Genomic DNA, 26,771 nt, shown 5'->3' with positions numbered 1-26,771 from the left:
ACTGTATTCCATTTTTTAACATTTTAATTAAATTCCCTATTCACAAGAACTGATAACTGACAAATATCTTCCTTTTTATTAGTTTTGTGTCTAAAAGATACACCCAGTTCTTTTTCCTTTTCCTTCTTTCATTGAAGTTTCTATTTTCAATCTTAGAATCATAAAGAAAAATGATCACCCATTTACCATTTTCTATACTGGACAAATTTCACATTTTGCCATATTTATCTTGTGTTTGCGAAAACATTTTAAAATAAATTAGATATATTTCACTCTTTAATACTTCAGTATGTATTTCCAAAACTAAGTACATTTTTTAATAGAGCATCTATAATCAAACTCCCATGATGTCCGCAAAAGTCTTTCAAAGAGTTGGTTTTTTTGTTTTTGTTTTTTGCCAAACCAGGATGTCTAAAGGACCATAAATTACATTTAGTAGTTCTTACACGTAGGGCCTAACCTCCGGGGGTGGAGTAGGGGGCGGCCTCTGAAAACGCCAGAGAGAGCTACAGACCTTCCACAGCAACCACCTCCTTACTCTTTGAATAAGATAGGTTTATTTACATAGTTATTTAAACAAGTGGGCGCGAAGGATTATGGTAGACGTAGTCTTGAGACTAGTTTGCTTACCCAGCAGAACTTGCGCCCCGGCCGCGGACAGTGCTGCGCACGCGCAGCTTCGCCATCTTTCTGGTCCCCCTCCTGCGCCAGCAGGTTTAGTGAAGGCCGAAATCCCGTTTCCAGATTTCCTAGTAACTCAAGGTCCTGGTTGCCCACCTTCCCAAGAGCAGAGGTTAGAGCGTGGGCCGGGAGGGAAACGGCGGTGACCCTCGGTGGGGAGGAGGCCCGGGACCCCGCAGCGGGAACCCCCACGGCGGGTGGGGGCTTCTGGGTGCGGACCAGCGGCTTGAGTTCCAGTGGGTCCCCAGCTCTGAGCGAGTGGTCCTGGCCGTGCGCCCCAGGACGGGCCGCGTGCGCATGCGTGAGGGTGCGCTCTGGCTGCGTGGGGTGCCCCGTGACTTGGAGGCTGACTTGGCGGCTTTCAGCTGGGTAACAAGTGCACTGTTCGTGGTCTCCTTTGTCTTTGTCCTCAGTGCCTCTAGTTTCTAGGGGATAGTAAAATTTGAGATGCTGGGTGAGGGTTCCAATATGAATTTGTCCTTTTATCTTTTTTTTTAAGATTTTATTTATTAGAGGGGCACCTGGGTGGCTCAGTTGGTTAAGCATCTGCCTTTGGCTCAGGTCATGATCCCAGAGTCAGGGGATCGAGCCCCGCATTGGGCTCCCTGCTCCGTGTGGAGTCTCCTCCTCCCTCTGCTTGCTGCTCCCCTTGTTTGTACTCTCTCTCTCTCTGTGTCAAATAAATAAATAAAATCTTTTTTAAAAAATAAGATTTTATTTATTAGAGAGAGGAGGAGCCGGGAGAGGGGCAGAGGGAGAAGCGGACTCCGCACAGAGTGGGGAGCCTGACTAGGGGCTGGATCCCAGGTCCCTGAGATCATGACCTGAGCTGAAGTCAGACGCTTAACCAGCTGAGCCACCCAGGCGCCCCTGTCCTCTAATCTTATATCCTAATTTCCAAGGAACCTCTGGACTCCTGTGAGATTATAAAGAGCTGCAACTTCAGAAACAGAAATCTCATCCTGAAGAGAACCCTAGGGACTTTTGATCCCTCTCCAGAGTTTTAGAATGGCGATAGTCCCAGAAAGGGATAGATCCTAGAACTGCAGAGCATAGCATGGCAATTCTTTATTTTCCTGTTGAGGTGCCACTGTAACCGAACTAACTTGAGTTAGCTCCTTGACGAGTCACAGACACAAACTATACCAGATCCAGTTGTCATGCAAAGGAAAATTTGCAGCAGATAAGAAAATCATGAGGGATAACTTAGAAAGCCGTGACTCTCTGAGATGGTGGATGGGTTCCTTTTATTTAGGGAGGGGTGAATATTTAGAAAGGGGATCTTGGTCATTGTATGTAGTGAAGGCATAAGGTTGTTTCTTAAGGAAACATGCCAGTACATACATACATTCTATGTTATGTTAGTGGTGCTTGTGCTCTTTGAACGGAGATTTTAGTACTGTAATGAGGTAAAAGTGGTAGTCATTCTAGAGGTCACTTCATGGTCCTACCTGCGCAGGTGAGAGTCAGGGGTTAAGCTCAAACTGGTCTGGGTGGTCTGGGCCTTGTCCTGGCAGTCGCTGTTGTTTGAGGGGTGATTTTGGTTTCCATTTGCCTGAGTTAAGAGAGAAGCTGGAAAGAAGAGGTTAAAGAAAAATGTGGGACAGAGGTCAGTGAGTACAAGCAGGTGGGCAGTAAAGGTCCACTCTTGGGGTCTAGCAGGTGATAAATCCCTCCTCTAGTTTTATTCTGCTGCTCATTCTTGAGGGGCACAGGGCAAAGGTCCTCCTTCTATAGTTCCTGCCGGACACGGATGTAGTCATCGAGATTGTTAGCTGAGCAGAATTTTCCCTCAGCCAGTTTTAGATAAGTCTGTGGGTCACTAGGTTTAACTCTAAGCTGCTCCTATCTTTATGTTACTACCATCTGTAATTTTTGGCCTCCAGGCATTTGTATAGAATTGTATTAGGGAGCTCCAGTGGCGCAATCGGGTAGCGCGCGGTACTTATACAGAATTGTATTAGTCAGTTAATGATGCAAAGTCTAAACAGCAGTCTAAGAGCAGTAGGATTATTAGTGGCCTCAGGACAGGGAGAAATCATGTAGTATTGGTTAATGCTGTTTTAATAGCCTGTAGACCTCATCAGGGGATCTTCCTTTTTGGTTGAAAGTATGTAGCCAGGCTGCCTGGTTGAAGATTTTTTTAATATCTATTTCCACTTCACTTGAAGTATTAATCCAGGTACAGCATGAGCTGTTTGTTACTGCACATGCTCCTCCTTCTTTTGGTAATAAGTAGTCCAGGGCTAATCATCGTCTAGCGCTACGTTGGCTAAAGAGTTCAGGGAAATTTCTAAGTTTTTGAGGGCATTTCCTGTGTTTTTAGCTAAGGTTTCTATGACATCAGTTAGTTTCCTTGCAATGACTTTATAACCTATAAAACCTCCCTAAGAGGCACCTACTCCGACAGCCAGTCTAACACCAACCAGAATTAGTTTTGAGGCTCTTTTTACCTAGTGGGAAGACTGAATATGGGGTTTTGGTAAAGCTAGCTCCATATTACCATTTTTCTCTCTTGAGGGAGGCTTCACTGTCCTCTTGAAATAATTAAGCCCGGGGCACCTGGGTGGCTCAGTCACTTAAGCAGTGGCCTCTTGACTTCAGCTGAGGTCATGATCTCAGGGTAGTGGGAGCAAGCCTCCTGTCGTGCTCGTGCTCAGCGAGGAGTCCGCTTGAGATTCTCTCCCTTTCCCTCTGCCCCTCCTCCTGCTCACTCTCATGTTCTCTCTCCCTCTAAAATTAAATAGATAAAGTCTTCCCACTCAAAAGCAGATAGTACTTGGAATTTAGGATCTAGTGGGATGCAGAAAAAGGTATCCTTTCAATCTTACACCATGTAATATTTACTATTACTCGGTAGTTGGTCATAGAGTATAGGGATTGGGTATTACAGGTTGTATGTCTCAAGCAGCTTCATTAACAGCTCCGAGGCCTTGAACAAATCTGTATTCCTCACTTCCCAGCTTTTTAATAGGTAAAATTGGGGTGTTACATGGGGATCTGCATGACCTAATCAACCTGTTAATCACATTTAAGAGCTTGTTAATTACTGGGTAGATCCCTTGTATAGCATCTGGGGCCAGCAATCTATCTGTTTCAATTTTACTTTTACAAATGTGTTGTTAATGGCATGCCCCCACCTGCCCTCACACCCAGACTTTCGGGTTGACTTGCCTTAAGATTTTTTGGGGGGGAGTTTCCTGTTTTAAATACGAGGATATGTTGTAATAATGACATAAATTCAGTTCCTTGGTATTTAGGGACTCTAATTGCTAATTTGTTGTGTTCTGAACTTACTGTGGGCCCCAATTTGTCTAAAATATCTCATCCTAAAAGAATATGGGGCATTCTGGCACATATCAAAAAGAGTGTTTTAACAGCTTTGATCCTATTTCACAAGTCAGAGGATCCAGAAACCTTTTGATGTCTCCTTTTCCTGAGATTCCTTTCATATTACAATTTTTGTTAGAAAGGCTACCCTTCTGGGTGTTGAGTACAGAGAAATTAACTCCAGTATCAAGTAAAATTCAACTGGCTTCCCTCCTACTGCTGAGAGTTACTCAGGGCTTCTCTTGGGAGATGAGGATCTAATGGTCCAAGACCAATTGGGGAGCCTTGTGGCCCTGTCATATCTCATCTTCAGTTAGGGACAGCCGAAATGAGCCTGCTTTGCCCTTCTTCCTTCTGTTCCGGGAGCGGTTCGGGCAGTTCTGTTTCCAGTGCCTTTCCTGCTTACAGTGTGCACATTGATTGGATCCCAGCTTTGTTGTTGGTCTCTTGGTCCCACAGAGGGGGCTCAGGGCACTCACCCATAGATGTCTTCTTTTCCTCTTCCAGGTTACTTCATGTAGGCTGGAGAGCTACCACCAAAAGAGCAGCTTGCCTTCTCATCTTCTGGTCTTCTCTTAGGTCCTCCATCACATCCAGTTATGGAACACCTTGAAAGCTAGTTCTGGAAGCTGAGCAGGGTGAGTATCGGGACTTATAGCCAATTCTGGAGTTTCCTTTGGATGTCTGGAGCAGTTTGAGATATGAAATAGGTTATTAAGGACCATTCAACTACCCTGAGCTTCAGGGTCCCAGTTTATATTTCGTCTTAGGGAGTTTTGTAGTCTTTCTGAAAAGGCTGATGGATTTTCATCTGTCCTTTGTTGAATCTCCCTTAATTTGGACCAGGAGATCTACCTACCTCCTTCATAGCTTTTAAAAGAAGCCCTCAATAATGCCCTAAACTTTCTCTCTCATTGTGGGAGTTGGGATCCCCCTCAGAGTCAGCTCTTAGTGCTGCTTCCTCATTTAGTCTCTGAAAACCTGATCCTGGCTGATATTCTTTATCAGCTTCCTGTCTGGCTTCTGCTAACACAGCAAACTTTTCTTCTACCATTAAGAGAGTGGTTAGCAAAGCTTGCGTATCTGTTCAGATGGGTTGTGGGTAAAAAAGATATCCTGCATTAAATGTATAAATCACAGGTCAGCCCATAGCCCTTTAGTGTGTGCCTTCCAGTTATACAGGTCCAAGGTCAAAAATGGGACGTGCACATTAACGAGACACCCATCAACATCAGGTACTCGTCTCAATGACAACATCCCATCCCTGGCTTAAAATAGGTCCCTAATCTGGTAGTGCTACCTGACAAGGGAGGCTAAAGGGATACAGAAGACATTGGGGAAGGCTTTGGGGGCGTTTGTAAAGGATTAGAGAAGAGATGGGTGCTCATGAAGCTGGGGGAGCTGAGGCCTGAGTACCAGAGGAATAAGGCAAAGGCTTATTACGATTTAATGACTTGGAGGAGGAGATGGAGATGGGGACAGACTCCCTGATTCACCAGAGGGTACAGGACGCATTTTTAGGGTTTTCAGTTCTACCTTTTTACAAATCCTATTGCAGCCCTCCTTTTGATGTAATGCCATAAAGCACTGATCATATGGAATCTCTTCCTGTTTTCTTTCTCTTTTACAAAATAAGCTTAATTGTAGTGCTGTATTAAAACTTAAGGTCCCATTTTCTGGCCACTTCTCTTCATCCTCTAGAGTCTGTTATTGTGGCTAGGCTGTGTTACAGAAGAAAGTCGTCTGTTTTTGGGTTAAAGGAAGGTAGTCTAGCGCTTTCCATTTCTGGAGGTTACAGCCCAATGGAGGCTCTCCTTCAGGGTGGAATTGTCCCTCCCATAATCTGAGATTCTTTCTTAGGGTCTCCTCTTACCCTTCCTCAAGGTAACTTACAGTGTTAATGGTTACACACAACCTTACCCACAATATGTATGAGACTCGGTTGACTTAAAACCAAGCCCACAAGGAGAGTGGTTAATGCTAAGGTGTCCAAGTGGGTCTGGGTAGTTGTGCCTTGAGGAGCAGTGGTCTGGTGCACAGGCTGCCTCTTCTAGCCCCTCAACATCGAGGCAGTCCCAAAGGATTTACTTGGGGAATGGCGCAGGGAGAACCTAGTTTAGATTCAGTAACTCAAGGCACACTTCCCTTTTAAGAGGAAAAACAAACCTGGAACAGTGTCAGATGTCCCCAACAAACATTAACAGGTCAAACAGAAGATGGAGATATCCTTCACCCTTGCTGATTCTAGACTAGTCTCATTTGGGCCACTTCCCAACTGCCAGGCTAAAGCATTCAGCCTCTGAATGGCCAGGTGTTATCCTTTGCCACCCAGGGATGTCTGACTCGACTATAATGAGCGTTCAATCCCCTGGAGTTTTGACTAGAGAGGCCCTCTTCTTAACCGACTGCCAAACTGCCAGGCTTTGTGAGACAACTCAAAGAAAATACTGTCACAGTCGTGCCGTAGGCTTGGCACCACTTACCCTTGTGGAGAGATTCTCAGCAAGAGGCTTGGAGTGGCCACAGTGTCTTCAAGGGGGCAGCAACACCAGTCCAGCAGCACAGACCCCAAGAAAGGAGAGCCCCTTCCAAGGATTCCACCCCCAGTCCTGGTTAATTGAATGGGTTAGCCCAGAAGGGCTGCCGCTGCTCACTGCTCCATCCTTTGGAAACCAGGTAACCAGAGGGCAGAACCTCAGAGGGACAAGAGTCCCATCTGGGTTGCCAAATTTGTGACCAAACTAACATGAGATTGCTCCTTGGTGTGTCCTAGAACTACATCAGGTGGGATTGTTGCACGAAGCAAAATTTATTTGCAGCAAGTAAGGAGATCACGGGGAACCACTGCCAAAGCCCTGACTCTCCGAGCAAGGGTGGATGGTTCCTTTGTTTAGGGCTAGGGAAGCCTTGTCATCGTATGTAGAGGCAGGCATAAGGTCAGGCATATGTCTTAAGGAAACATGCTTATACATACAGTGTATGTTAGTAAATGAGACTTGTGTTCATTTTTGGGCAGAGATTTTAGTTTTACAATGAGGTAGAGGTAGTTGTTGATCATTCCAGAGGTTGCTCCGTGGTGCATCTGTGCAGGTGTGAGTCCAGAGGTTAAGCTCCAACTGGTCTGGGTGGTCCGGGCGGCTGGAGGTTTTGTCAGGGCAGTTGCCTGAGGGGTGGTTTCAGTTTCCATTTGTCTGATTTAAGAGATAAGCTGGAAAGAAGAGCTAAAGGACAAATGGGGGACAGAGGTGGGTACAACCAGCTGGCTGTGAAGGTCAGGTTTTGGGGTCTAGCTGGGTCCCCACCACATCAGACACCTTACTGCTATGTTTAACCCTTTCACATTTGATGTTATTGTTGACTTGGTTAGATTTATGCCCACCATTTTGCTATACTTTCCTTATATATCTCATGTCTTTTTTGTTCTTTTGTTTCTCCTTTACTGCCTTCTTTTGTATTAAGTGGATATTCTTTACATTTTCCTTTGATGAATTTTTAAATTATTTTTTTTATTTTTTAATTTTTTTTTAAAGATTTTATTTATTTATTTGACAGAGAGAGAGAGACAGCGAGAGAGGGAACACAAGCAGGGGGAGTGGGGGGGCGGAGAAGCAGGCTTCCTGCGGAGCAGGGAGCCCAATGCGGGGCTCGATCCCAGGACCCTGGGATCATGACCTGAGCCGAAGGCAGACGCTTAACGACTGAGCCACCCAGGCGCCCCTAAGTTATTTTAGACTTAAAGAATTATGGTCAATATAATGCAGAGATTCTGTCAAAAGCAATTATCCGGGTTCTAACAGGAGGCCTGGTGGCACCATCAACAAGGAAGTCACAGGCAGCGGTGGGGAAAGTCAGAGGCCTGAGCTGGCATCACTCCAAAACAAAGCCACAAGAAAGCTGGATCCATCCAGATAGGCCCACGAAGGTGGGTGCCATGACAGGAAACTCCAAATAAGGAAGGAAAAAAACCCTTGCTTCCAAGAAATCCCCGCCCCGCATAATGAATATTCTACCCCCTAGTTAACAACTGTACATAACAGAGAAACACAGACTCCCAACACCCACAGTTCTTGAGCATGCTTGCTCGCTCTCTCTTGTTCTCATATCTTGAGAGTGTAGTTTCACTTTAATAATAAACTTCCCCACTGTGTTGTGTCTGTCCTTGAATTCTTCCTCGTGATGAGACCAGGAACCTTTGGGGACACTTTTGGGTTGGGCCTGGTTGAGGCTCCAGGGCCCAGGGTCTCCCCAGTTCATCCAGTGACAACTCTGTAGACCCTACATTAATTTCCTCTATTTTTAACATCTTACATTAGTATGGTATGTTTGTCCCAATTAATGAACCAGTAAAGTGCATATGTTTTCATATTTCCTCAGTTTTTCTGTAATGTTCTTTTTTCTCTTCTGAGTTCCTTTCTAGGATCCTGCACTACATTTAGTAGCTGTCTGCTTAAGCTCCTCATGGCTGTGATCATATTCAAAACTCATGACTTCTAAGTAATTTCCTTCTTTTCACTCATTTCTGTGTTCTTGAGACTATCTATCATTATGGTAAAAATCCTATATAATGGTATGCTATTGCACATTTCTTCCCAGCTCTGTTCAGTGACATCATGTTGGTAGTCTGTAATTGGCCATGGCAGGAGTATTTATGTGTCTGAAATGGGCAACTAGAAGTCAGGGTTTTTGGGGGGGGGGGGTTGTTTGGGTTTTTTGGGTTTGTTTGTTTGAGAGGCTGTTATTAAGTATTTGAGTCTATTGGCACTACCTCTATGTGGCCATTCCCTCTCTTTTTAGGAACCAACAGGACATTGGCCCATAGAAAGGCATTTTACCCACCTGTATGCAGCGTATTTGTAGGCAGGTAAATCAAGGAGCTGGAAGGGAGGCAAGATCATTTATGACTCATCTCTCTTCTATTATTTCTCAGTTGTATCTTCATACATCTCCATGCTTTTTTAAGAACACCAGAAAATGAACAAACCCCAGGTGAGTTGGGTTTTTTTTAATTCCTATTTTGTTTTACATTAGTTCTTATGCATAAGATATAACCTTTAAACTATAAACGTAGAAATAGATAAATGTCAACTGTGTGGGAAATATGGAGTAGCAGATTAGTAGCAGGGCTAAGGGGCTATGACGATGACCTTCAGGTACTTAATGTTGAAGTTGACCTTCAAGTACTTAATGTTGAAGTTGTCAATGCTGAGCTATACATCTGTCGCTGATAGCAATAGCAAACATTATAATAGGAAGTGTAGTGAAAAGGAGAATAACCTATAATGATTCTTAATGGTACACAAAGACTTCCCTAAAATTGTGGGATGACATGTTCTACAAATGCGTCATTTAGGTTTAGTTCAGGGATGGTGGTGTTTAGGACTTCTGTATTCTTTCCAGTTATCTTCTTCTATTAATTACTGAGAGAAATACTGAAGTGTCCAACTATATTAATTTTTGTCTGTTTTTCCTTTCAGTTCTATCAGTTTTTACCTCCTATATTTTGAAGCTCCTTTGTTAGGTACATGTACATTTAGTTTTGTCTTGGAAAATTGACCATTTATCATTAATGTAATGTGCCTATTTATCTTCAGTAATATTTCCTATTATATAGTCTGTTTTGTCTGATATTAACGTAGCTACTCCAGCTTTCTTTGGATTATTGTTTATGTTGTATTTCTTTATTTTTTTACTTTTAATTTATGTATTTTTGTAATTAAGGTCAGTTTCTTGTAGTTAGTATATAATTGGTCCTGTTTTTTAACCTAATCTGATAATCTTTCTATCTGGTTTGATTAGAACATTCATATTTAAAAATTGGTTGTCAATATAGTGGATTAAAATCTTCCATTTTGCTAGCTATTTTTCTATTTGTTCTCTTCTTTATTTCTTTTTATCTTTTTTTCCTTTGGAATTTGTTTTCTATTGTTTCATTTTATCATTGCTGCTGTCTTATTTTTTTTTAAGATTTTATTTATTTGACAATGCCCGCGCACAAGCAGGAGGAACGGCAGGCAGAGGGAGAGGTTGAAGCAGGCTCCCTGATGAGCTGAGCTCAACGTGGGGCTTGATCCCAGGACCCTGAGATCATGACCTGAGTCAAAGGCAGACGCTTAACCACCTGAGCCACCTAGGCTCTCCCTGACTTATTATTTATACCTCTTTTTTTTACTTTTAAAAAAGCCAAACACTTATAATACCTGTTTTTTTTTTTTTTTTAAAGATTTATTTATTTATTTGAGAGAGCGAGAATGAGAGAGAGTACATGAGAGGGGGGAGGGTCAGAGGGAGAAGCAGGCTCCTCACCGAGCAGGGAGCCCGATGCGGGACTCGATCCCGGGACTCCAGGATCATGACCTGAGCCGAAGGCAGTTGCTCAACCAACTGAGCCACCCAGGCGCCCCTATAATACCTGTTTTTAATTAATCAGAGCCTCCCTTCAGGTATTAAACCACATGATGTTATAGTATAATGACCTTACATCAGTATATTCCCAATTATTCTTTCCTATTCTCTGTGCTATTGCTCCATACATTTTACTTTAACATATGCTATGTGAACATGAGACAATACTACTATTTATGCTTTGGACAGTCAGTTATCCTTTAGAATAAGGATTGGCAACCTGCAGCCCATGGGTGAAATTCAGCTCCCTATCTGCTTTCACAAATTAAATTTCCTGGGAAGACAGCCTCATGCTTTCTTCTATGTATTGTTTGGGGCTACCTTCACAATACAGTGTTTACTGTCTAGTTCATTACAGAAAAAAATTTCCAACCTTTGCTTTAGAACACTTAAAAATTGGGCAGGGAGGAATTAACTTAAATTTTCCTTTTTTATTCCATTTCTATCACTCTTCATTTTTATGTGTAGATTCAAGTTTCACTGGTGCCGTATTCCTTTAATATTTCTTTTTTTTTTTTAAGATTTTTTTTATTTATTTGTCAGAGAAAATGAGAGAGTGAGAGAGGCAGGCAGAGGGAGAAGCAGGCTCCCTGCTGAGCAAGGAGCCTGATACGGAACTTGAGCCTAAGGCAGATGATGCTTCACCAACTGAGCCACGCAGGCATCCCTCCTTTAATATTTCTTGCAGAGTAGTTTGGCTGGTAAAGAATTCCTTAAATTTTTATTTTTCTGGGAAGGTATTGTTTCTTCATTTAAAAAAATTTTTTTTTATTTATGTATTTGAGAGAGTGAGAGCACAAGCAGGGGGAAGGGCAGAGGGAGAGGAAGAAGCAGGCTCCCCACTGAGCAGGGAGCCAGACATGGAGCTTGATCCAGGACCCCAAGATCATGACCTGAGCCAAAAGCAGATGCTTAACTGACTGAGGCACCAAGGCACCCCTATTTCTTCATTTTTGAAGATGTTTTCAGTAAATAATTCTTGAAGTTATCTTGTGGGGGGGGAGTTGTTTTTGTTTTTTAGTTTTGAAGTTTTTTTAACTTTTAATTGAAGTATTGTTGACATAATATTAAATTAGTTTTAGATGTAAAACATAGTGACTTAACTATTCTATAACATGAAATGCTTATCACTGTAAGTAAGTTACAGTATTTTTTACTGTATTTTTTTTTTTTAAGATTTTATTTATTTATTTGAGAGAGAGAGAATGAGAGAGAGAGAACACCTGAGAGGGGATAGGGTCAGAGGACGAAGCAGACTCCCTGCCGAGCAGGAAGCCCGATGCGGGACTCAATCCAGGGACTCCAGGATCATGACCTGAGCCGAAGGCAGTCGCTTAACCAACTGAGAGCCACCCAGGCGCCCTGTATTTCTTTTTTTTAAAAGATTTATTTATTTAACAGAGAGAGAGACACAGCGAGAGAGGGAACACAAGCAGGGGGGAGTGGGAGAGGGAGAAGCAGGCTTCCAGCTGAGCAGGGAGCCCAGTGGGGGGCTTGATCCCAGGACCCTGGGATCATGACCTGAGCTGAAGGCAGACGCTTAACGACTGAGCCACCCAGGTGCCCCTTGACTATATCTCTTATGCTGTACTTTTTCATCCTTGTGACTTATTTATGTTATAATTGGGAAGTTTGTATTTCTTAATCTCCTTCACTAATCTCTCCCACTCCCCCCTCCCCTGTACTCTTTGCAACCACCAGTTTGTTGTCTGTGTTTATGGGTCTGTTACTCTCTTTTTTGTTGTTATGAGTCTGTTTCTCTTTTGCTATTGTTTGCTCATTTGTTTTATTTTTTAGATTCTAAATGTAAGTGAAATATAAATGAAATCATATGGTATTTGTCTTTGTCTGGTTTCACTTAACATAATACCCTCTAGGTTCATCCATGTCACAAATGGCAAGCTCTAATTTTTCATGGCTGAATAATACTCCATTGTGTATGTATACTACATCTTTATCCGTTAATCTATCGGTGGACACTATTGCTGCTTCCATATCTGGGCTATTATAAATAAAAACAGGGGTGCATGTATCTTTTTGAATTCTTATTTTTGTTTTCTTTGTGTGAATACCCAGTAGAAGAATTACTGGGTCATATAGTTCTATTTCTAATTTTTTGAGGAACCTCCATACTGTTTTTCATAGTGGGGGCAACACTTTCCCACCATTCTGTCCACTTTTTAATTGGATTATTTGGGGTTTTTTTGATGTTTGTGTGAATGCTTTATATATTTTGGATATTAACCCCTTCTCAGACATGTCATTTGCAGAGAGTTTCTCCCATTCATTAGGCTTCCTTTTCATCTTGTTGATGGTTTCCTTCATTGTGCAAAAGCTTTTCAGTTTGATGTATTCCTGTTTATTTTTGCTTTTGTTTCCCTAGCATGAAGAGACTGATCCAGAAAAGTATTGCAAAGGTTGATATCCAAGAGATTACTACCTGTATTTTCTTTTCAGAATTTTATGGTTTCAAGTTTTACATTTAAGTTTTTAATCTATTTTGAGATTATTTTTGTCTATAGTGTAAGAAAGTGGTCCAGTTTCATTCTTAATGCATGTAGCTGTCCAGTTTTCCCAGCACCATTTATTGAAGAGAGTGTCTTTTCTCAATTGTATATTCTTGCCTCCACGGTCATAGATTAATTGGTGTTCTCTCTCCCTCTCTTTATATGTGCATAAAGACTCACAATTCTGTTCCATTGACCTATATATGTATTTTTGCAACAGTACCATACTGTTTTGATTATTGTAACTTTGTAGTATTTCTGGAAATTTAGGATTGTGATACTTCAAACTTTGTTCTTCTTTCTCAGTATTGCTTTGGCTATTTGAGGCCTTCCGTAGGTTCCATACAAATTTTAGGAAGTTTTTGTTCTAGTCTGTGAAAAACACTATTGGTATTTAATAGGGATTGCAGATCTATAGGCTGCAATTTATAGATTGCTTTCTGTAGTATGGACATTTTAATTTTAACAATATTGCTTCCAATGTATGAGGTTAATATATCTTTCAATTTATTTGTGTTGGCTTCAATTTCTTTCATTAATATGTTAAATTTTTAGAATACAGGTCTTACACCTCTTAAGTTAAATTTATTCCTAGGTATTTTATGCTCTGTGATACAGTTGTTAATGGTATTTTAAAAATTTCTTTTTCTGCTATTTTGTTATTAGTGTATAGAAACAGAACAGATTTCTGTATATTAATTTTGTATCCTACAACTTTACTGAATTCATTTATTAGACCTAATAGTTTTTTGGTGGGGTCTTTAGGTTTTTCTATATATAGTATGATGTTACTTGCAAATACAGTTTTACTTGCACCTTATCAATTCAGATGCCTTTTATTTCTTTTTCTTGTCTGATTGCTATGGCTAAGAATGCCAGTACTATGTTGAATAAAAGTGGTTAAGAGTGTCATGTTCCTGATCTTAGGCAACAGGTTTCAGCTTTTCACCATTGAATATGACATTGATTGATTTGTGTATATTGAACCATCCTTCCATTCCTGGAATAAATCCCACTTGATCCTGGTGAGTGATTTTTTTAATGTATTGTTGGATTTGGTTTGCTAATATTTTGTTGAGAATTTTTCCATCTGTCTTCCTGAGAGATATTGGTGTATAATTTTCTTTTATAGTGTCTTTGGCTTTCCTATCAGAGTAATGCTGACTTCATATAATAAATTAGGAAGCATTCCTTCCTCTTCTGTGTTCTGGAATAGTTTAAGAATGATAGGTATTAACTCTTCTTTAAATCTTTGGTAGAATTCACCTGCGAAGCCATCTGGTCCTGGACTTTTGTTTGTTGGGAGTTTTGTGATTACCAGTTCAATTTTATTTCTAGTAATTGTGTTTTTCCCCCAGATTTTTCTATTTCTTCATGATTCAGTCTCAGAAGAGACTATATGTTCTAGAAATTTATCCATTTTTTCTAGATTGTCAATTTTTTTCTAGGTTTTACCAATGTAATTTTTTATAGTAATCTCTTATAGTCCTTTGTACTTCTATGGTGTCAATTTTAACTAATCCTCTCTCATTATGTTTGAGTCCTCTCACTTTTTTTCTTGATTAGTCTGGCTAATTTGTCTTTTCGGAGGGCCAGCTCTTAGCCTCATTGATCTTTTCTTTTTTCTTTTTTCTCATCTCTATTTCATTTATTTCTGCTCTGATCTCTATTATTTCCTTCTCTCTCTCTCTTTTTTTTTAGATTTATTTATTTTATTTTTAAAATTTATTTATTTATTTATTTTTAAGATTTTATTTATTCATTTGAGACACAGAGATAGAGAGAGAGAGAGAGAGAGCATGAGCAGGGAGAGAGGCAGAGGGAGAGGGAGAAGCAGGCTCCCCGCTGAGCCAGGAGCCCGATGTGGGGCTCGATCCCAGGACCCCAGGATCATGACCTGAGCCGAAGGCAGACGCTCAACCATCTGAGCCACCCAGGTGCCCCCTATTTATTTATTTTAGAAAGACAGAGACAGCTCAGGGGGAGAGAGCTACAGAGGGACATGGAGAGAGAGAATCTCAAGTATAGACTCCTTGCTGAGTGCAGAGCCCAACACAGGGCGCACTACCCTGAGATCATGACCTGAGCTGCAATCAAGACTCAGATGCTTAACCAACTGAGCCACTCAGGCACCCCTCTGTTATTTCCTTCTCTGTGCTAACTTTGGGTTTTGTTTTTTCTTTTTCTAGTTCCTTTCAGTGTAAGGTTAGATCATTTATTTGAGTTATTTCTTGTTTTTGATGTAGGTCTTGATCACTATAAATTTCCTTTAGTACTGCTTTTGTTGCATCTCCAAGATTTAAGACTGTTGCGTTTTCATTTTCATTTCTCTCCAGATTTTCTCTTTGATTTCTTCATTGACCCATTTGTTGTTGAGTAACATGTTATTTAGGTTTATATTTATTTATTTATTTATTTATTTATTTATTTATTTATTTTAAATATTTTATTTATTTGACAGAGACACAGCGAAAGAGGGAACACAAGCAGGGGGAATGGGAGAGGGAGAAGCAGGCTTCCCAATGAGCAGGGAGCCCGATGCGGGGCTCGATCCCAGGTCCTGGGACCATGACCCGAGCCGAAGGCAGACGCCCAACGACTGAGCCACCCAGGTGCCCCTAGGTTTAGATTTAGATTCTCATATTTGTATTTCTTCTAGTTTTTTTCTTGTAAGCGATTTTTAGTTTTCTCCTGTTGTAGTTGGAAGAGATGTTTGGTATGATTTCAATCATCTTTAATTCATTGAGACTTGCTTTGTGGTCTAGCATGTGATCTATCCTGGAGAATGTTCCATATGCCCTTGAATGTGTGTTCTGCAGTTTGTGGGTAGAGTGTTCTATAGATATCTGTTATGTCCATCTAAACTAATGGATCATTCAAAGCCACTGTTTCTGTATTGATTTTTTGTTTGGATGATCCATGCACTGATGTAAGCAAGTTGTTAATGTTTCCTACCATTATTGTATTAGTGTCAATTTCTCTTTTCATATGGTAATAATTGCCTCGTGAATTTGAATTCTGTTTATGTTGGGTGAGTATATATTTTCAATTGTTATATTCTCTTGTTGGATTGATCCTGACCTTTTTTGGTTTTTGTTACCATCTTTGTTTCAAAGTCTATTCTGTTTGATTTTGATATCCCCTGCGTTTTTTTGTTTGTTTGTTTTTAATGATTATTCCATTTGTTTGGAATATTTTTTTCCATTCCTTTACTTTGAGTTGGCCTGTGTCTTTAGATAGCATATAGATGGATCTTGTTTTTTTAATCCATTACATCACCCTGTGTTTTTTGATTGGAACATTTAGTTCATTTACACTTAAAGTAATTATTGATAGGTATGTACTTACTGATGTTTTGTTAATTGTTTTCTAGTTGTTTTCTGTTCCATTCTTCTACTCTGTTCCATTGTGGTTTGATGGGTTTTTTAGTCTTATGTTTGGATTCCTTTCTCTTTATTTTTTTGTGCATGTGTTACAGATTTTAAGTTTGTGGTTACCATGGGATTCATATACAATATCCTATGTATATGGTAATCTATATTATGTTGAAGGTTGCTTAAGTTTGAACACATTATAAAAGCACTAAATTTTTACTCCCTCTTCCACATTTTACATATATGATGTCACATTCTGTATCCTTTTATTTTGTGTATCCCTTGAGTAATTTTTGTAGATATAATTGATTTTACTACATTTGCATTTTAACTTCTATACTGGCTTTATAAGTGACTAATCTACTACCTTTACTATACGTTTGCTATTACCAGTGAAATTTTTTTCCTTCTTAATTTTCTTCTCATTGTGGCCTTTTCTTTCCACTTAAAAGAGTCCCTTTAATATTTCTTATAAAGCTTGTTTGATGAACTCCTTTAACTTCCGTTTGTTTGGGATACTCTATCTCTTCTTCAGTTCTGAATGGTGGCCTTTCTGGGTAGAATATTCTTTGTTGTAGGTTTTTTTGTTTTGTTTTGTTTTTCTTATAGCACCTTGACTATATCATACTATTCTCTTCTGGCCTGTAAAGTTTCTGCTGAAAAAATCAGCTGATAGCCTTATGGGGTTCACCTTGTGTGTAACTGCTTTTCTCTTGCTGCTTTTAAGATTCTGTCTTTATCTTTAATTTTATTTGTTTTAATTATGTGTGTTGGTTTTGACCTCCTTGAATTCATCTTGTTTGGGGCCCTCTGTGCATTGTGGACCTAGATGTCTATTTCCTTCTCCAGGTTAGGGAGGTTTTCAATTGTTATTTCTTCAAATAATTTTTCTGCTTCCTTGTGTCTCTTTTCTTTTGGTACCCCTATAATCCAAATGATACTTGGCTTGATGAGGTCACAGAGGTCTTTTAACCTATCCTCATTTTTTAATGTAGCTTTTTCTTTTTGCCGTTTAGCTTGGTTGCTTTCCATTACTCTATCTTCAAGATTGCTGATCCATTCTTCTGCATCCTCCACTCTGTTGAAGAAGTATTCTAGTATATTTTTCATTTTATTCTGTCCTTCAGTTCCAGCTGGTTCTTCTCTATCTTTTGTATCTCTCTGTTGAAGATCTCAGTCACTTCATCCACTCTTCTGTCCAGTTTAGTAAGTATCTTTATGGCCATTACTTTGAACTCTATCTGGCATATTGCTTATGTTTATTTTGATTAGGTCTTTTTTTGGTTTTGTCTTGTTCTTCTCATTTGGAACATGTTCCTCTGTCTCCTCATTTTGTCTACCTCTCTGTTTCTGTGTAATAGGTAGGTCAGCTATGTATACTGGTCTTGAAAGTACTCACCTTGTGTAGAAGGGACCCTGTTCCCTGTAATGCAGTCCCCCTGGTCACTAGAACCAGATGCTTCAGGAGTGTTGCATTGTTGCTGAGCCACGATTGCTGTGGGCATGCTGGTAGGTGTATCTCACTCTCAGCTTAGCTACATGTAATGACCTGCTTTGCCTGCTGCATGCACACTGGTGTGCAAGGCTTGCTCTCATCCTGGTTGTCTGCACTTAGCCACTGGGACAGCTTGGGTACACTGATGGGCAGCACTTGCTCCCTGCACAGCCAGCTTAGAGTCTTGGCACATTGGTGTGTGGGATTAGTTCCCCTCCTGCTCAGGCCTTGAGTCACATTGGAGAGGCACCTTCTTTGCTGGGGCTGCCCACCAGCTATGGTGGGGTGGAAGCCACTTTGGAGGAGCACCAAACCCAGGGTAGGTTAGGTGGGGCAGCACTGGGGTGGGGCACATTGTGCTAGAAAGGTAGATGGAGAGTGTTTGCACTGGCTCTGTAAGCATCTGGCTGGGCTTTGGGAGGGCAAGGAAAATATTGCCCTCCAGCTCTGTTGTTTCTGGAGAAAGCTTTTGTAGATCCCAGCACTTCCTGCACACATTTTCAAATTAGTTAGTAAATCTTGAAATATACCCAGGTGCTTTTCAAACTGCTCCTTTTGTGCTGTGATTATAACATTTCTTCTAACATCTTATGTACGTCATTTTATTGTGTTCTAGTTTATATGGTTCCTGGTAAAAAGTCTGCTTTAATTGTATCTTTATTCCTTTTTTGTAATATTTTCTTGTTCACTGGCTGCTTTCAGGATTCTCATTCTCAATCTCTCTCTCTCTCTAGCAGTTTTAATATGTTGTGTGTCTTTATGCTTTTGGGAGGCATTAATGCAGCTTGGTATTGTTGAACTTCTTGGATTTTTGGTTTGTTTTCTGTCATTAATTGCAACATTTTTTTTAAGATTTATCTGTTTATCTTTGGGGTGGCGGGGGGCTCTGAGGGACAAGAGAGAATATCTCAAGCAGACTCTCCATTGCCTGGGGACCCCGACGTGTGGCTCAATCCCACAACCCTGAGATCACGATCTGAGCCGAAATTAAAAGTTGGATGCTTAACGGACTGAGCCACCCAGGCAGCCCAGTTGCGAGTAATTTTAAGACACTATTTCTGAAAGTGTTTCTTCTGTCCCATTCTTCCCCCCACCCACGTCCAAATTATGTATATGTCGGAACATTTTATTGTATTTCACAGATTTCACAACTTTTTTTTTTTAAGATTTTATTCATTTATTAGAGAGAGAGAGCACGTGCACAAGAGAGAGCATGAGAGGGGTGAGGGGCAGAGGGAGAAGCAGGTTCTCCATTGGGCAAGGAGCCCAGTGCAGGACTCAATCCCAGGACTCCAGGATCATGACCTGAGCTGAAGGCAGCTGCTTAACTGGCTCAGCCACTGTGGCACCCCTATTTCACAGCTTTTTAATGTTATGTTCTATTTTTCACTTTTTTTGTCCTTAAGTTTCAGTTTGGGTAATTTCTCTTGACCCATCTTCAAGTTCATTGATTCTTTCCTTAACTCTGCTGATTGTTGATCAGCCTTTTGAAGATGTTTTTCATCTGTTACTGTGTTCTCATTTCTAGATTTCCATTTGGTTCTCTGCTGAAATTATCCATTTGATTTTGCATGTCATGTACCTTTTGAGTCTTAACATACCTTAGAGTCTTTAACATAATTAGTTATAATTCAAGTTCTGTTGGATAGTTTCGACCTCTATGTAATATCTGTTTCTGATGGTTACTCTGTATCTTGGTAGTATTTTGTTAGTTTCTTTCCTTTTCATATGCTTTGTAACTTTTTGTTGAAATGTATATATCTTGTGTCATACTCTGAACTGGGGTAACTACATTTCATTGCTGGAAATGGGTAATTCCCTGCTAGGCCTTTAGTCCAGGGGTTTAACTAGTTAGGAGTTTGGCAGGATTTGAGAGTTATTTTTCTGTTACTACTCTCAATGAGGCATAGACTTCGACTTTCTGTAGAGATACCTTGTGTTTTAGGATACAGGTTCATTTACCAGAGCTATTTCTGTTCAATTCTGAGTTTTAAGGGTTCTCTTTGCTCTGTGTCTCAGAGAGGGTCTCTTTACATGCTTTTATTTATCTCCTGTCTTTCAGTCAGCAATATTCTATTGGTACTTGTTATTCTAAGCTTGTTAGCTTGGTGGTGAGAAGTTGTGGGCAGAATGTGTTGTCTCACTCCAATATAGCGTCAGTGTTAGGTCTGCCCTGTCCCCCCACCCTTTTTTTTTAAGATTTTATTTATTTATTTGACAGAGACAGACAGTGAGAGAGGGAACACAAGCAGGGGGAGTGGGAGAGGGAGAAGCAGGCTTCCCACTGAGCAGGGATCCTGATGCGGGGCTCAATCCCAGGATCCTGGGATTATGACCTGAGCAGAAGGCAGATGCTTAACAACTGAGCCACTTAGGCATCCTGCTCTGTGTCCTTATGTCTGTCCTGTGTCCTTCTTGGTTCTCTTGCCCCTCCCCACCCCCCCGCACCCAGCTATAGTTGTAGACTCAGTGCATAATCCTGCCCTCCCTCAAGGAATAGAGTAAATGCCCAGTGGGGTTCACAGAGAAAAAGCCTGTAAAGGGGCGCCTGGGTGGCATGGTCAGTTGAGTATCCTGCTCTTGGTTTTGGCTCAGGTCATAATCTCAGAGTCATGAGATCGAGCCCTGCAGGGAGCTCTGTGCTCAGTGCAAAATCTGCTTGAGACTCACTCTCCCCCTGTCCCTCCTCTCCTCTCTAAAATAAATAAGCAAATTAAAAAAAAAAAAAAAGGCGGGGGAGAGGGGGAGGAAGGAAAAGATGCCTGTAAGAAGGTGCAAGTCTCCTCCATGTCTGTGGTCTGAAGGGGTTTCACACTCACAGGCCCTACAGCTTTAACTCTTCAATTAAGCACAAGTTGTGATATGAGATAGTTAATCTTTCTTTTCTGACTCCAGTATACATTTTACATTTTCTTTACTTTTTACATATTCTTTTTATTTTATTTTATTTTATTTATTTGACAGAAAGAGACAGCAAGAGAGGGAACACACAAGCAGCGAGAGAGGGAGAAGCAGGCTCCCTGCAGAGCAGGGAGCCCGATGCAGGCCTTGATCCCAGGATCCTGAGATTATGACCTGAGCCGAAGGCAGCCGCTTGATGACTGAGCCACTCAGGCGCCCCTACTTTTTACATATTCTAATATGTTCTAGTAATATCTTATTTTCAATTTTGGACTGTGTTGTGTCTGTGTAATATTTAGTTTTCTAGAGAACAAGAACAGTGTTTTATTCTCCTTAGTGTTCACATCCAGGGCATTTCAAGGTGTAGAGCATTAATAAAATAAGCAGAATGTTCTTTTACTTTTCTTCTATAAAACCTAATACAAGGTAATATACACAGTAGGCATATTGTAACATCAATTCTCAACAGTGGGAAGAATTTGTTTCCATATTTCTTTCCTGTGCCGCCCCAATTGTGACCACTTCAGACTGAGCAGAAATGTGCTGTTCCAGGGGTCACTGTCATTTGGAGATGTGGCTGTGGACTTCTCCCAGGAGGAGTGGCAGTGCCTGGACCCTGCTCAGAGGACCCTGTATAAGGATGTGATGCTGGAGAACTACAGTCACCTTGTCTCAGTGGGTAAGCAGTTTTCACATCAGATTTTGTATAGCATGCATTTTATTTCTTAGATACCAAAACTTTTGATCTTTCAGAGTTAATATTGTTGAGACTTTTGCTTCAGGAGTCTGAGGTTATTAATCTCTTTTGAGCACAAGGAACAATTTTTGTATTGTCACATCCTGTGAAGGTTTAAATGAGCATCATCAAGGTGCAGCTCTGGAAATTCTATGTCCTCTCTCCTTTAGAATTGCTGTAGCCCATGTCCAAACTATGTCGTTTTTCCTTTTACAGGGTATCTCATTAAAAAGCCATCGGTGATCTTCAAGTTGGAAGAAGGAAAGGAGCCATGGATATTGGAGGAAGAATCTCTATACCAGAACTACCCAGGTGAGTTAGTGAGTACCAGAAAGGTTAGTGAGGAACCCAGGGGGAATTATAATCTAGGTGGTCAGTCTAGGAGTTGGACATTATTTAAAATGTTTTCTAAGAATCTCTTCCTAGTATCACCTACTTTAGAAGTAGAGGAAGAATATATATATGATAAAATTAGAAGAGAAAAGGGTAATGCTTGAGAAGGAATGTAAACTGTTTTTCTGATTGTTCAAATTTAGGGGTCCAGGGATATCATTTATGCAGACAAGCAAGTAATACTGGCTTTTTTGTGTTTAATAGCACAAAGATAAAACTAAGAAAGGTAATAAAGTCTACTAAAATTTGGTTCTTGAGGAGAAGGGAGGAAACAATGTTTTCAGTGTTACGTGTTGTATAGTAGTACTTGATACTATTTAAACAAATTACCTATAGATTAATAGGATTACAAGTTCATATTCATCAGATTAATGTAACAAAAGTACAGTCTCCTTAATTTTACAGTTATCCTTCTGTTGGTACCTAAAAAAAAAAAAATGAGAAAAAGACCTATTTTAGTGCCTAAAAAACATTTGCAAACAAGTGGAAGTGTATTTGATGCTAAAAGGAAACCCTCGGTAAATCCTACGGAGTAGGAAATAAGACATTCCCTAGTTATAGTCTGATAAAACCAGAAATTGGTAACAAAATTATTAAGCACACGTGACAAACTATTTCTTTTGTATTCTTGAGTATTTTTTCTTTGTAAGCTTCTAATATTTTTCATGTTCTTGCTTTACTTCAATATCAGTAAGAACTATATTCCCTCATGCTTTTATTTTTTCCCCATTCCTAATTGTAGTTGGTGAGAATTTTTTTGTTCTTGATGGTGGTAATTTTGTGTTTTTGTTTGCCTAGAATATGTCTTTTTTTTTAGTAGCCTGACAAGATAAATCTATGCTCCCCCTATTATTTATTTCATGAAATTTAAATTAACTTGCCTTTTATTGGCTACTGCATTCTGCCTTATTTGGCTGCTCCAATTTTATTTTTATGTTGTTTACACTCAGGCTAAACATCATTAGATCCACTCGCATCAAATGTCACTTAGGCATACTGTATGCTTTCCCATGTCACACCTTTCTTGCTTTCCCTGACTAGATACTAAATGAATTAATAAGTGAAAATTACTCAGAACATTTTTTAGTATATAAGTAAAACAGTGTTTTTACTGCTATTATATTGAATGTCCTTATAGTACAAGTTAAGTGTATCTGCTTCTAAGAAAGAGACTTCGAATGTTTGAGCCAGTGTAATCTCTTCTTTCTCTCAGTGCTCAGTGTGCAGTGGGTCTTTCAGAAAAAACAAAAGTAAATGATCTGTTACCTGATAATATCTACCTTTTTTCACACTTGGGGTATGATCTAACAAAGAAAATGGCGATTGTGTTACTCTTTCTTACTTTGGTATATAACCTGAAATAGGCATTTGATAAACACATGTTGATTGGAATCAAGGAGAGGAAAAATTTCATATTCTGAAAACGTGAAGGATCTCTGTCTGATTACTTACATGAACCTGTAATTCCTGATTCAGGAATAAAACGGCATAGTGTCTAAACATTTGTGTTTGAAAAAGCTCTCCAGGTAATGCTCATACACCAGCGTGTTGAAGTCTATTGATTTAAAATTACTCAGGTTCACAGAAAATCAGATTTAACAACACCCTGTTATGAGCAGTGGTTATAAAGTATGGTCTGCAGACCTACCACATGTTTTTGTAAATAAAATGTTTTTGCGACACAACCATACTCCTTTGTTAACATATGGGCTTTGGCCAATTTCATGCTCTAATAGCAGAGTTCAACATTGTGACAGACAGGTATGGCCTGCAAAATCTAGAATGTGTACTATTTTGCCCTTTAAGGAAAGGTGTGCCATCATCTGGATTGAAGAATGAGAATAAAATTTCATGAACCACTTTAAATTCAGCATTTAATTAAGAAGAAAATTGTCATTCTCTCAAATCTAAGAAGCCATAGATTGTAACTAGACCATTATGTGATGAACCACTAAGGAAAAAATATTCTGCTCATTATATTGTGGCCTGCTTATCACAGATCTGTTATCAATTATAAGATGCATTCTGATTTTAGAATGTTAAATATGTGTATATTGCATTAGATGAAGTACAGTATATATTACAAAGCAGTGCTATTTATGGTTGTGTTAAAAGAGCTCGTCTATTTTTAGATTTAGAATGAATATAAGTTTGAAAGTTTTGAAAGTGGGAAGATTTGAAAAGTCATTCTTGAAGGTTTGGAATAATGGTGTTATATCATTTTTCTAGATACTGAATAGTGTACATCCTAGCCTTGGCTCTGAGTGAGAGAACGCACTTTGACCTTGTAGTCAAGAATGAGTAATTTAGGGCGCCTGGGTGGCTCAGTTGGTTAAGCGACTGCCTTCGGCTCAGGTCATGATCCTGGAGTCCCTGGATCAAGTCCCACATCGGGCTCCCTGCTCGGCAGGGAGCCTGCTTCTCCCTCTGACCCTCCCCCCTCTCATGTGCTCTCTCTCTCTCATTCTCTCTGTCTCAAATAAATAAATAAATAAATCTTAAAAAAAAAAAATGAGTAATTTAATGAGACAAAGAACTGACTAAACTGGTGCAGAGGATATTGACTGGGGAGTTGTAGAATGGCAGCTTGAAATCTGATGTGCATTTAGTTGGTGTAAATTTTGTTTGTTGTGGTTTTTTAGCTTGGGATAGACTTCGTTGCACTGGGTAGCAAATGTGGACAATGTTTTTTAAATGGTAAATCAACATAAATGTTACTCATTTCTTGGGATTTGGTTGGAAATATATGATCCTTAAATTTTGATAATAAACAGAAACCTGAAATGTGGACGTGTGAAATGTGAAAGATAAACCAAAATTAAGTATTAGTATTTTGGCACTGGTAATGCTATTTTATGGAAAAGTAAGTGAACACAAATGTGATTATCATGGTAGGTTCACCTGTTGAGTGGCTATAGTAGAGCAATATGAAAGTATCAAAGCCAAAATAGGGTGATACATCAGATCTATGTTGGCACAAGATTACTTATTTTGTCATTATTTTATACTTTATTTAGGGATGTTGGCATTCCTGTTGGGAGGGGAATTAGAGTACAGTCTGATGACTTTCCTTGAACATAAGGCCATTGGTGCATTCAGAAATTTATCTTGCTATTGTGTAGGAGGAATTCAACTGGAAGCATGAAAACTTGTTTGGGCGTTACTAAAAAATATAGATTTGAGAGTATTAGACCTAGTCTGTCTCCTTAATGTCTCTTTTTTCTCCATGAACACCTTTGTCTACTCATTTTTCTTGTGATTCCAATTACTTTTCGTTAGCTCAGTTGGACCCATCTTATCTTCTGTGATTTTTCTCATACCTGGATCTGTAGAATCTTCCATCCTCTCTTCGCTGCTTCTTGAATTTATGTCTTCATTTTCTTTCTTTTTCCACATATGTTTTCTTGAACTGGGTGGGAAAAAGGCACTTTGATCCTGAGGTACTACTGAAACCAAAAGTCAAATATATAATAGAACATTTGTATGTTAATCCAGTTCCATTGGAACTGTAAAATTCTTATGGTTTGTTCAATATTTTCATTTCTAGAAGACAGCAAAGCTTACCTAACAGAGGGAATCCAGAAAAACCAAGACAAATATTTGCCACAAGTTTTATTAAACAACAAAACAGTGACTTCAGAGAAAGTTTATGCTTTAAGAAAATCATCTAATATGAATACAAAGTTTATTCCTTTAAGAAAAATGCCTTGTAAACATGACTTACATGGAATGAATTTGAAAAATATTTTAATATCAGTTGGTAGTAAGAGAAATTCTTCAAGAAAAAAGCCTCCCATGTTAAATGTATATGAGAAATTACTTGATATTAAGCAGGAAAAACCTCATACTCAAGAGATTTCTCATGAAAATAATCAATATGAGAAAGCCCTTGGTCATAAGAATGGTATTACTCAGCATGTAAATAGTCAATCTTCAGAGAAGACTTTAAAATATGATGGTGGAAAGTCCTTAGGAAAAAAGACCACAGTAATTCCACACAGGCAAATTGACACAGGAGAGAAAATCTGTGAATATAATGGACATGGACAAACCTGTGAGAAGGCATCTCTCTTGAAATGTCATGGGGTCTCCTTCGAAATAAAACAATGCAAAGGCAATCAGATTGAAAATAATTTCAGCAGGATGTCACATTTCACTAAAGTTCAGAAAAAACAGAGACATGAGTGTCTATTCAAATGTAGTGAATGTGGGAAAACATTCAACTACAAGTCAAACTTCACAGTGCATCAGAGAACACACACAGGAGAGAAACCCCATGAATTTAATTCATGTGGGAAAACAAGTCACAAATCACCCCTCACAGACCATCAGATAACACATACAGGGGAGAAACTTTATAAATGTAGTGAATGTGGGAAGTCCTTTTGTAAGAAGTCATCTCTTACTCGACATGAGGGAACATATGCAGGGGGGAAACCCCATGAATGTAATGAATGTGGAAAAACTTTCTGCAAGAAGTCAGCCTTCACTCAACATCAGAGAACTCATACAGGAGAGAAACACTTCCAATGTAATGAACGCAGGAAGACTTTCCGCCGCCAGTCAGACATTAAGGTACATCAGAGAATTCACAAAGGAGAGAAACGCTTCCAATGTGATGAATGCGGCAGAACTTTCCATTGGCAGTCAGACATTAAGCTACATCAGAGAATTCACACAGGAGAGAAACCCTTTCAGTGTAGTAAATGTGATAAAACTTTCTATCGGCAGGCAGATGTTAATGCACATCAGAGAATCCACACAGGAGAGAAACGCTTTCAGTGTAATGAATGCGGTAAAACTTTCTATTGGCAGTCAGACGTTCATGCACATCAAAGAACTCACACAGGAGAGAAACCCTTTCAATGTAATGAATGTGGTAAATCTTTCCATCGGCAGTCAGATGTTAATGTGCATCAGAGAACTCACACAGGAGAGAAACGCTTTCAATG

General features: G+C 39.8%; 1 protein-coding gene across 4 annotated transcripts in view; it reads left to right on the top strand.

Moving 5' to 3' along the window:
* Window positions 1-635: 635 nt before the first annotated feature.
* Window positions 636-26,771, top strand: part of LOC118012947 (zinc finger protein 33B-like) — a 29,422-nt gene continuing 3,286 nt past the window's right edge. The window contains exons 1-6 of one of the 4 annotated variants that reach the window (XM_035008536.1): window positions 636-793; window positions 4,519-4,649; window positions 8,939-8,997; window positions 21,243-21,369; window positions 21,643-21,738; window positions 25,367-26,559. In XM_035008536.1, the coding sequence (XP_034864427.1) occupies window positions 8,983-8,997; window positions 21,243-21,369; window positions 21,643-21,738; window positions 25,367-26,559 (1,431 nt within the window). In that variant the 5' untranslated portion in view covers window positions 636-793; window positions 4,519-4,649; window positions 8,939-8,982. Of the gene's footprint in view, window positions 794-3,469; window positions 3,656-4,518; window positions 4,650-8,938; window positions 8,998-21,217; window positions 21,370-21,642; window positions 21,739-25,366; window positions 26,753-26,771 lie in introns of those variants that run through there. The other 3 variants (XM_035008532.1, XM_035008535.1, XM_035008533.1) reach the window with 3 other exon arrangements.

The sequence above is a fragment of the Mirounga leonina genome, unplaced genomic scaffold (assembly GCF_011800145.1).
Source record: "Mirounga leonina isolate KUSES-001 unplaced genomic scaffold, KU_Mleo_1.0 Mir_152, whole genome shotgun sequence".
NCBI classification, from domain to species: domain Eukaryota; kingdom Metazoa; phylum Chordata; class Mammalia; order Carnivora; family Phocidae; genus Mirounga; species Mirounga leonina.
The sequence above is the reverse complement of the archived record's forward strand: the minus strand, read 5'-3'. Positions and strand labels throughout refer to the sequence as shown.